The following is a 9912-nucleotide window of genomic DNA, read 5'->3' on the forward strand; positions in this document are numbered from 1 at the left end:
CTGCAAAGACAGCGACCAGCGGGTGCTGCGGTGCTGCAGGGTGCGTTTTGCAGCGCTGCGGCGGGGACGGGGCGGCTTGCGGTGCTGCAGGGTGCGTTTTGCGGCGCTGCGGCGGGGACGGGGCGGCTTGCGGTGCTGCAGGGTGCGTTTTGGGGCGCTGCGGCGGGGACGGGGCGGCTTGCGGTGCTGCAGGGTGCGTTTTGCGGCGCTGCGACGGGGGCGGGGCGGCTTGCGGTGCTGCAGGGTGCGTTTTGCGGCGCTGCGGCGGGGGTGGGGCGGCTTGCGGCAGTATAGAGAAGGGAAGGGTTGCGCTTGAAAAAGGAAAAAAGAGATGAAAAAGTCAACGTAGATCGAACAGCGGGCTGGCTACATCGGACGACTAGGACATGACCGGTCCAACTATTGGGGTGGGCCCACAGGCGTAGTACCCAAATAAAATATGGGAAAAGATTACATCCCACCGGCTGATCCGGTTGATCCATCCGCCGCCCGCTCATTCGTTAGATCCCGCCTCGATCACGAACCATTTCCCGAAACTGGCTCGTTGTTTCAGAAACTGTAGCATTGTTTCAGGAATGGGGGCTGAAGCTAGAGTACTCCAGGTTCCTCGTCGTGGCTCCTTTGCTACCGGGGACGAGCCTGCCGGAGTCCGGCGAACCACCGCCGCCGTCAGTCCTCGCCAGCTCGTCGACGAGATCCAGCCCCTCGCCGGATCGCCGGATCCCCACCTTGCGCGGCGAAGAGGAGGTGTGCGGCGCGGACGTCGGCGAGCTCCCGCCGCCGGGGAGCTTCTCTGCCTCGCTGGAGATGTGTCCCTGCTCGCGCGTCCGACTCTCCGTTGAGCATGGATCCCGGCTGCAACGTGACTTTCATTGCAAAAATTCCTGAAACTCGACCGTTGTTGCAAAAAATTCTTTCGTAAAAATACCTATATTACAGAAAGACGAAGAAAAAAAATTCTGCAACAAGCAAATTGTTTCTGAAACTCGACCGTTGTTTCAGGAATTAATGGATCCAAAGTTTATTTCTTGCAACAAAGCGAAAGTTTCCGCAAGTCGAGCGTCGTTTTAGAAAATAACTACTGATCATGCGACGGGGATGCGGGGCGTTAGATCGGCATCCGACGGCTAGCTAGGTGATGGATAATTTTTAAAAATCATCCGGGTAGCTTTGCCCATAAAATAAAGTAAAAAGGTGTGACGTGGTGAGCAATGAAGTTGCGTTAGTTACTTGGAGCGGGCGGCAAGCCGGAATAGAATAGTAGTGGTCGTATCTCTGTATGCAGTAAGCAAAGTTTGACCTGTCAAATCAACTCCATCTAACCATGCATTCTCATCCCATGGATGGCTCATGTTGTTGTCATGCCAAAATCAACTGCCTACTATTCTTTCTTCCCTTCTTGGTCGCATCTGAATTTCTTTCCTTTCTTCCTTCCTTCCTTCCTTCCTTCTAGTAAGTCTCCTCTCCTCTCCTCACAGCAAAGCCAAGCAAATTAAGAACAGTTGGAGGAAGTTTCCCTCAACATCAAATAATTATGTATCGTTATTCTAGAAACAATATACTAATAGCAATACTAATCAGGGAAGGGAGGCTGGCTGCTGACCAATGCTTTGATTTTCCACATGCCTTGAGATACTGCTGTATCCCTTCACTTGAGCCTTAAACTTGAAGGAGGGATATATATACACACATTTGCATCAAGATATCTCAAGGCAAGAAGAAGAAGAGGAGGAGGAAGAGGAACAAGCACATGCACATGCAGGGAGGATCAGCCCCATTTCCAACACCAACACCTACACCTACTCCATCTCCACATATACATACATAAGTGCTAATAACACATACGTAGCAAACCTACTCCACCACTCGATCGATCAAGACTCAAGACTCAAGACTAAGGGACACAAGGCCATGGCCATGGATCCTGCTGCAGCAGGCCCCGGGTCCGGGGGGATACAGCTTGGGACGCTCTCCGGCAGCCGCCGCAGCATGGGCTCTGTCTCCTACGGCTCGCGCCGCTCCGGTGGTGGTGGTGGGTCCATCTCCCACTCCTTCCGCCAGCCCGCCGGCGCCGACGACCCTTTCGGCCGCGCCGCTTCGCAGCAGGGGCACGACGACGAGGAGGAGAACCTGCGGTGGGCGGCCCTGGAGAAGCTGCCCACGTACGACCGCCTGCGACGCGCAGTGATCCTCAGCCATGCCGGAGGCGCGGACGGCCACGAGCTGCAGGGCCTGGTGGACATCGACCACCTCGCAAGCGGTGAGGCAGGAAGGGCGCTGCTGGAGCGTGTGTTCCAGGACGACAGCGAGAGGTTCCTCCGGCGGCTAAGGGACCGGATGGACAGGGTTGGGATCGACCTTCCGGCGATCGAGGTAAGGTACCAGGGTTTGTCGGTGGAGGTGGACGCCTTCGTCGGCACCAGCGCCCTACCAACGCTATGGAACTCGGCAACTAACTTACTACAGGTTCTTTTCTTTTTTTCCTTTTCTTTTACTCCGTATATATATACATCCAACCCAACCCAACCCAAGGTAGCATGCATGCATGTAGGAGTATTCATCATACTGATTACTTCATTCATTATTTTTCGTTACTGTCCCGGAGTTGAACTTATTTAGCTCTTTTTGTTTTGGTTTGGTTTGTTTTGTTGGAGGAAGAAGAAAAAAAATGTCCTTTTTTTTAGGATAGAAATTGTTTTTAGGATGCTACTATTTTTCTTTTTCTTTTTCTTTTATTTTTTTATTGATTGATTGAGGGGGTTTTCTACTAATAGTATAGCGGGCCGGCCCAGAAGCACGCGGCTAAACGGCTTTGTTTTATAATAGCCCACGTCGGTGTCTTCATTCATTTCTCCTCCACCCAAGCCCAAGCTCCTTCGTTCCTGCTGGCGGCGGCGGAGCAGAGGAAGAGGAAGAAGAGGAAGGAAAGAAGGATCAACGACGACGACATCGATCCCACTCTCTTCTCTTCTCTTCTCTTCTTGGACTCCCATTTTTAGGATAGATAAGATAAGATATGTTAAAGATAGGGGAGCTCAGGTGTTCGACCAAATGTCTCTAACAGCCATGCCCATTTTTCTTTCTTACACTTACATCCAAATGTCTCTATGCATCCTAACGACGACGATTTGTCATTTCATTTATTCCATTGATAATATCACCATGCATGCGATTGCGATGCATCATTTGCTTACACCACCCATTAAATGAAATGAAAATGATATTGCAGAGTCTTTTCGGACGCCTTGCTTCCTCCAACAAGAAGACCATCAACATACTCCAAAACGTCAATGGCATCCTCAAACCATCCAGGTCTTCCTTCTTTCTTTCTTTCTTTCTTTCTTCCTTCCTTTCAAGCCAATTAACTAACTAGTTATGCATGTATGTATGTACGTACAGGATGACCCTTCTTCTTGGACCTCCATCTTCAGGAAAGAGCACACTTATGCGAGCCCTCACCGGCAAGCTCGACAAAAGCCTCAAGGTTAATTTCCTTTCAAACAACATCTTGTTTCTTCTTCTTCTTCGTTATTCTCCTTGTATATATATATATATATTATGACGGGAGCGCATATACATACATACATACAAAGATAAACAAACAAATAACCACCATGCATGCAGGTATCTGGCGACATCACCTACTGTGGTCATACATTCGACGAGTTCTACCCTGAGAGGACCAGCGCGTACGTCAGCCAGTACGATCTCCACAACGCAGAGATGACTGTAAGAGAGACGCTCGATTTCTCCAGGCGCTGCTTAGGCGTCGGTGCCAGATATGACATGCTCGCTGAGCTCGCTGCCAGGGAGCGCCAAGCTGCCATCAAGCCTGATCCTGAGATCGATGCTTACATGAAAGCTACCGCAGTCCAAGGCCAGGAGAGTAATATTATAACCGATCTTACTCTCAAGGTGCTTGGGCTTGACATTTGTGCCGATATGCCCATTGGTGACGACATGATCAGAGGAATTTCTGGCGGCCAAAAGAAGCGTGTAACAACTGGTATGCATGCATTCCCTACCGAATAAGCTTTAGCTCAGCTAGCCCTTCCATTCGTGGCCGGATCGGAAGGATTTCCTTACTTAATTCATATATATATAATATATCGAATGGTTTTATGGAATTGCAGGGGAGATGTTAACAGGACCTGCAAGGGCTTTGTTCATGGATGAAATCTCCACTGGTTTGGACAGCTCTAGCACATTTGAGATTGTGAAATACATAAGACAGTTGGTCCATGTGCTGAATGAGACCGTCATCATCTCCCTCCTACAACCACCGCCAGAGACCTACAACCTGTTTGATGACATCATTCTTCTATCAGAAGGGTACATAGTGTACCATGGGCCACGCGACAACATCTTGGAATTCTTTGAAGCTGCTGGTTTCCGGTGCCCTGAACGGAAAGGAGTTGCCGACTTCCTTCAAGAGGTCACTTCCAAGAAAGACCAGCAACAGTACTGGTGCCTTGACCAGCAGCAGCAGTATCGCCACGTGTCTGTCCCAGAGTTTGCCCAACGTTTCAAGTCATTCCATGTAGGCCAGCGGATGCTCAAGGAGCTGCAAATCCCTTTTGACAAGTCCAAAACCCATCCTGCTGCCTTGACCACCAACAAGTATGGGCAGTCCAGCTGGGAGTCAATCAAGACAGTGCTGTCGAGGGAGCAGCTATTGATGAAGCGCAACTCCTTCATCTACATCTTCAAGGTTACCCAGCTCATCATCCTTGGGCTCATGGCCATGACCGTCTTCCTCAGAACAAAGATGCCGTATGGGAACATCTCTGACGGCGGCAAATTCTTTGGTGCTCTGACTTTCAGCTTAATCACCGTCTTGTTCAATGGGTTTGCTGAGCTACAACTCACCATTAAAATGCTTCCTACCTTCTACAAACAAAGGGATTTCTTGTTCTTTCCGCCGTGGACCTTTGCACTGGTAACCATCATCTTAAGAATTCCTGTTTCGCTTATGGAGTCCGCGGTGTGGGTCGTGCTCACCTACTATGTGATGGGGTTCGCACCTGCTCCAGGAAGGTATGTATATACATACATCTCCTCTACTAATTAATTTATATATATATATATATATATATATATATATATATATATATATATATATACATATATATATATATATACTTTTTCATTAATTATTCATCTATTTATTTGCTCATCGCAGGTTCTTTCGTCAGCTTTTAGCTTTCTTCGGTACTCACCAAATGGCAATGGCTTTGTTCCGATTTCTTGGTGCTGTTTTGAAATCAATGGTTGTGGCCAACACTTTTGGGATGTTTGTGATCCTTCTTATTTTCGTATTTGGAGGATTTATCATACCTAGAGGTAAGCAAGCATCATGTCATGACAGACAAGCTAGCTAGGCATGATAAATCAGCCTAATCTCATTTGCATGCATGGATGAAAGTAATTAAACTAACCTTCTCTGTCCTAATTAATCTTTAACGTAACGTGAACAGGTGACATCCGACCATGGTGGATTTGGGCTTACTGGTCATCTCCTATGATGTACAGTCAGAATGCAATATCAGTCAATGAATTCCTTTCCAGTAGGTGGGCCAACGTAAGTTTTTCTTAGAACCTTGCTGCACCTTTACATTTTTACCACACCTTTACATTATATATATATATATATATATATATATATATATATATATATATATATATTTGGTTTCTTCCAAGTCGGACAGTGAAGGTGACAAAAACATGTCTACTAATGCTGCACCTTTAATTTTCATTTTTACTACAGAATAACACCGAGAATTCTATCCAAGCATCAACAGTAGGCGAGGCTATTCTTAAATCCAAAGGCTTGTTTACTGGAGATTGGGGATATTGGGTTTCCATGGGAGCCATCCTAGGATTCATTATTTTGTTCAACATATTGTACATTCTGGCACTTACGTACTTGAGCCGTGAGTACCATTTCTTTTTTCCTTCTGGTTGAGCGCGCTTATATTATTGTTTGACGCACGCCTAATTCATGAGCAATAATGTACTTACAGTATATATGATCTGTTTTTATCCAGCTGGCAGCAGCTCAAACACAGTTTCAGACCAAGAGAATGAGAATGATACAAACACTTCAACGCCTATGGGTGAGTTCTTCTTACTTAACTAGCTAGTATCCATATTGCACTATTTATTTATGATCGATGCCACACTAACAATAATGCTATTTTTTTTATTTATTTACTATCTTCACTTGCAACATGTGTAGGTACTAATAATGAAGCCACAAATCGGCCAACTCAAACACAAATCACCTTGCCTTTCCAGCCCCTTTCACTTTCTTTCAACCATGTAAACTATTACGTGGACATGCCTGCAGTAAGCCCACCTATCTTTAATTTCTACTCACACATATCGTGTTAAGACATAAATTCATCACCTGTATTAATTATTATATGTATGATAAAAATTACACTATCTGCAGATGTGGTCCGTCTAACATAGAATTTCTCAACTTGTGTTTCAGGAAATGAGAGAGCAAGGATTCGCCGAAAGCCGTCTTCAGTTGCTCTCTGATATCAGTGGTGCTTTTAGGCCAGGTGTTCTGACTGCACTAGTTGGTGTGAGTGGAGCTGGGAAAACCACTCTAATGGATGTCCTGGCAGGAAGGAAAACTAGTGGATCGATTGAAGGAAGTATCACCCTCTCCGGCTACCCTAAAAAACAAGAAACTTTTGCCCGCATCAGTGGCTATTGTGAACAGACTGATATCCATTCACCAAATGTCACTGTATATGAATCCATTCTCTACTCTGCCTGGCTTCGCCTTTCCTCAGATGTTGACGAAAAAACAAGAAAGGTACTTACTTTATATACATTCAAGCCACGTTTCAGACTCAAGTATAGATGTGGTGTTCTTTATCTCTGAAACTTTAAACTGTAATAATAGTTTCATCTAATGAGATTAATCTTCGCCCTTGCAGTTGTTTGTGGAGGAAGTCATGACTCTTGTAGAGCTTGATGTGTTGCGTAATGCTATGGTTGGTCTCCCTGGAGTGGACGGATTATCGACTGAACAGAGAAAGAGACTGACAATTGCCGTGGAGCTGGTAGCAAATCCTTCAATCATATTCATGGATGAGCCAACTTCTGGTCTTGATGCTAGAGCCGCAGCGATTGTAATGCGGGCGGTGAGAAATACAGTCAACACTGGGCGAACTGTGGTTTGCACTATCCATCAGCCCAGCATCGATATATTCGAGTCTTTTGATGAGGTACTCTCTCTCTCTTTGCATATTACGTATTTTGTTACAAGTGCAACTAACTCACGATTGGTTCCTTTTGTAGCTTCTGCTTATGAAAAGAGGAGGACAGGTTATTTATGCTGGTGAACTTGGTCACCACTCTTATAAACTAGTTGAATATTTTGAGGTTAGTTTCCTTAGCTTACATGTTTCGGTTGGATTTTACTACCTCTGTAAACAAATATAAGAGCGTTTAGGTTACTACTTTAGTGATCTAAAAGCTCTTATATTTCTTTATGGAGGGAGTACTAATTTGCAATTGAACAGATAACCTGCTTACAGATATGACCAGCGGGCTCAGAAAAAGTCATGGCAGACTTGAACTTGTTGTAGCCAGGTGCAGCAAAGGCGAAAAATCTAACCTATGAGGTTGTCATTGTATTGCAGGCAATTCCAGGTGTTGAAAAGATCACAGAAGGATATAATCCCGCAACATGGATGCTGGAAGTTAGCTCCCCTTTAGCCGAGGCTCGCCTGAACGTCAACTTTGCTGAAATTTATGCTAATTCTGAACTTTATAGGTAAGTAGCCAACCTTTCAGTATTCTTATCCGCTGGCCTTTTTTCCTTTAAAACAAACTAGCTACATACTCTCTTGAAACTTTAAAACAACTACATATTCTGTTGTAACAGAGAGTTGTTTTCTATGCTCACTGAGTTCCTATATATTTCTTAAATACGAGCAGGAAAAACCAACAACTTATTAAGGAATTAAGCGTTCCCCCGCCAGGCTATGAGGATCTCTCGTTTCCTACCAAGTACTCTCAGAACTTCTACAACCAATGCATTGCAAACTTCTGGAAGCAATACAAATCTTATTGGAAGAATCCGCCCCACAATGCCATGCGCTTTCTGATGACGCTCATCAATGGCCTTGTATTTGGCACGGTGTTTTGGCAAAAAGGGACGAAAATGTATGATCCTACTGTATTTTTCTATTGTTTGCTAGTTTTGTATGATTACATGTTTAGCTTTTGTGGAGGCACTAATACCTTTTTTTTTCGTATGTTTGATTTGCTTGCAGAGGCTCGCAACAAGATCTGTTCAATCTACTTGGAGCCACTTATGCTGCTGTCTTCTTCCTTGGGGCCTCCAACTCCATCACAGTTCAGCCTGTTGTGTCAATCGAGCGAACAGTTTTCTACCGTGAAAAGGCGGCAGGGATGTACTCTCCATTGTCCTATGCATTCGCCCAGGTAACTTGTGGTTGTACTCTTAGTTTGACCGAGAATTCATTTCATTCAAAATAATAAGGAGCAGAGCAGAGTCTCAAGATTGTGCATTCGTACGTGCAGACATGTGTGGAGGTGATCTACAACGTCGTGCAGGGGATCGAATACACGGTGATCATCTATGCGATGATTGGATATGAGTGGGAAGCTGCAAAGTTCTTCTACTTCCTGTTCTTCATAGTTGCAAGCTTCAACTACTTCACATTGTTTGGCATGATGCTGGTGGCGTTGACCCCGTCCTCGATGCTCGCAAACATACTGATATCTTTTGTACTTCCTCTTTGGAACCTGTTTGCCGGGTTCCTCGTCGTCAGACCGGTATGTAAGCAGGCCATTTTTTTTGTTGACTGGGGATTGTGATGATGACTGATGATTAATGGTTGGTGTTATTGTTGTTGCAGTTAATACCGATCTGGTGGAGGTGGTACTACTGGGCCAACCCTGTGTCGTGGACAATCTACGGTGTGGTGGCGTCGCAGTTTGGCGACGACAAGAGTCCTCTGGAGGTCCCCGGTGGGATCGACACGTTTGTGAATCAGTACTTGGAGGACAACCTGGGCATCAAGCATGATTTCCTTGGGTATGTGGTGTTGGCGCACTTTGCCTTCATCATCGCCTTCTTCTTCGTGTTCGGCTACTCCATCAAGGTGTTGAACTTCCAGAAACGTTAGGCAATCTTTATTTGTATTATATTATATATATATATATATATATATATATATATATATATATACTCCTAGTTTGTGTGTATATGAAGGCATGTATGTATGTATAGTAGAAACTAGAAAGAGTAGAGTTGAGAAGGCAAATTGTTAGAGGAATGAGAGCTGGTGGTGACATTGACGTTGATATTAATATAATTATTAAATACATACAAGATCATTTTTGGTTGTTCAATTCTACTGGAGACGGTGGTCCAGCAAGTCATGCACACCATTTTTTTTTTTTTTTACGGTGCTACGGCGGGCTTACGCCGGCCTGAACCAATTTATTAAATCCTCCGGTCTCCACATGATGCTCTTTATGCACACCATTCTTAAGAAACTGATCCATGGAGTCGGTAATTCCTCTATTCTTGAGAACTGGGGAGGGGAGTCGGTAATTCCTCTAGGCAAAGCTAGAAGGCATTCTTTAGCTTTCCATTTTTAAAACAATGAAATATACGCAACTTCAAAGCGCGAGGTTCATTATATTCGATATGTGTCATATCACAAAGTTCAGTAAAAAAATATAAATGTATGCGGGCAACTTTAGATACGGAGACACCAAAGTGGTTTTGTTGAACCATAGTAACAAGATGGGCCTTAATACCAAATTATTTGACAGCAATATTAGGTAGTCGATTGATGCACGCATGATTTTTTTCGTACTGCTATCTGGTGAACGTTCACGGGGGGATGGTCCTAG

The 9912-nt window shown here is 44.9% G+C and overlaps 1 protein-coding gene across 3 annotated transcripts; it reads left to right on the plus strand.

Moving 5' to 3' along the window:
• Positions 1 to 1726: 1726 nt before the first annotated feature.
• LOC123395292 (ABC transporter G family member 48-like) lies at positions 1727 to 9402 on the plus strand. 3 transcript variants are annotated; one of them, XM_045090271.1, is made up of 19 exons: positions 1727 to 2466; positions 3230 to 3312; positions 3400 to 3484; positions 3625 to 4006; positions 4134 to 5037; positions 5183 to 5343; positions 5478 to 5581; positions 5768 to 5933; positions 6048 to 6116; positions 6239 to 6348; positions 6497 to 6829; positions 6954 to 7244; positions 7318 to 7401; positions 7662 to 7795; positions 7960 to 8187; positions 8298 to 8469; positions 8569 to 8823; positions 8907 to 9203; positions 9238 to 9402. In XM_045090271.1, exons 1-18 carry the CDS (start codon positions 1912 to 1914, stop codon positions 9174 to 9176), a joined length of 4386 nt encoding a protein of 1461 aa, XP_044946206.1. In that variant the 5' UTR covers positions 1727 to 1911; the 3' UTR covers positions 9177 to 9203; positions 9238 to 9402. The 3 variants fall into 3 exon arrangements, with proteins under 3 accessions (XP_044946206.1, XP_044946207.1, XP_044946205.1); XM_045090272.1 differs by having other exon boundaries at positions 8907 to 9199; positions 9234 to 9402; XM_045090270.1 differs by having other exon boundaries at positions 8907 to 9402.
• Positions 9403 to 9912: the final 510 nt, after the last annotated feature.

Source organism: Hordeum vulgare, chromosome 5H (assembly GCF_904849725.1).
Source record: "Hordeum vulgare subsp. vulgare chromosome 5H, MorexV3_pseudomolecules_assembly, whole genome shotgun sequence".
Lineage (NCBI taxonomy): Eukaryota > Viridiplantae > Streptophyta > Magnoliopsida > Poales > Poaceae > Hordeum > Hordeum vulgare.

Bases quoted from the DNA above. Each gene is read 5' to 3' on its own strand.
- LOC123395292 (XM_045090270.1), top strand. From the start codon at position 1,912: ATGGCCATGGATCCTGCTGCAGCAGGCCCCGGGTCCGGGGGGATACAG. The intron at 6,830-6,953 runs GTACTTACTTTA...TCGCCCTTGCAG, and splicing joins TTGACGAAAAAACAAGAAAG to TTGTTTGTGGAGGAAGTCAT. The intron at 7,402-7,661 runs GTTAGTTTCCTT...ATTGTATTGCAG, and splicing joins AACTAGTTGAATATTTTGAG to GCAATTCCAGGTGTTGAAAA.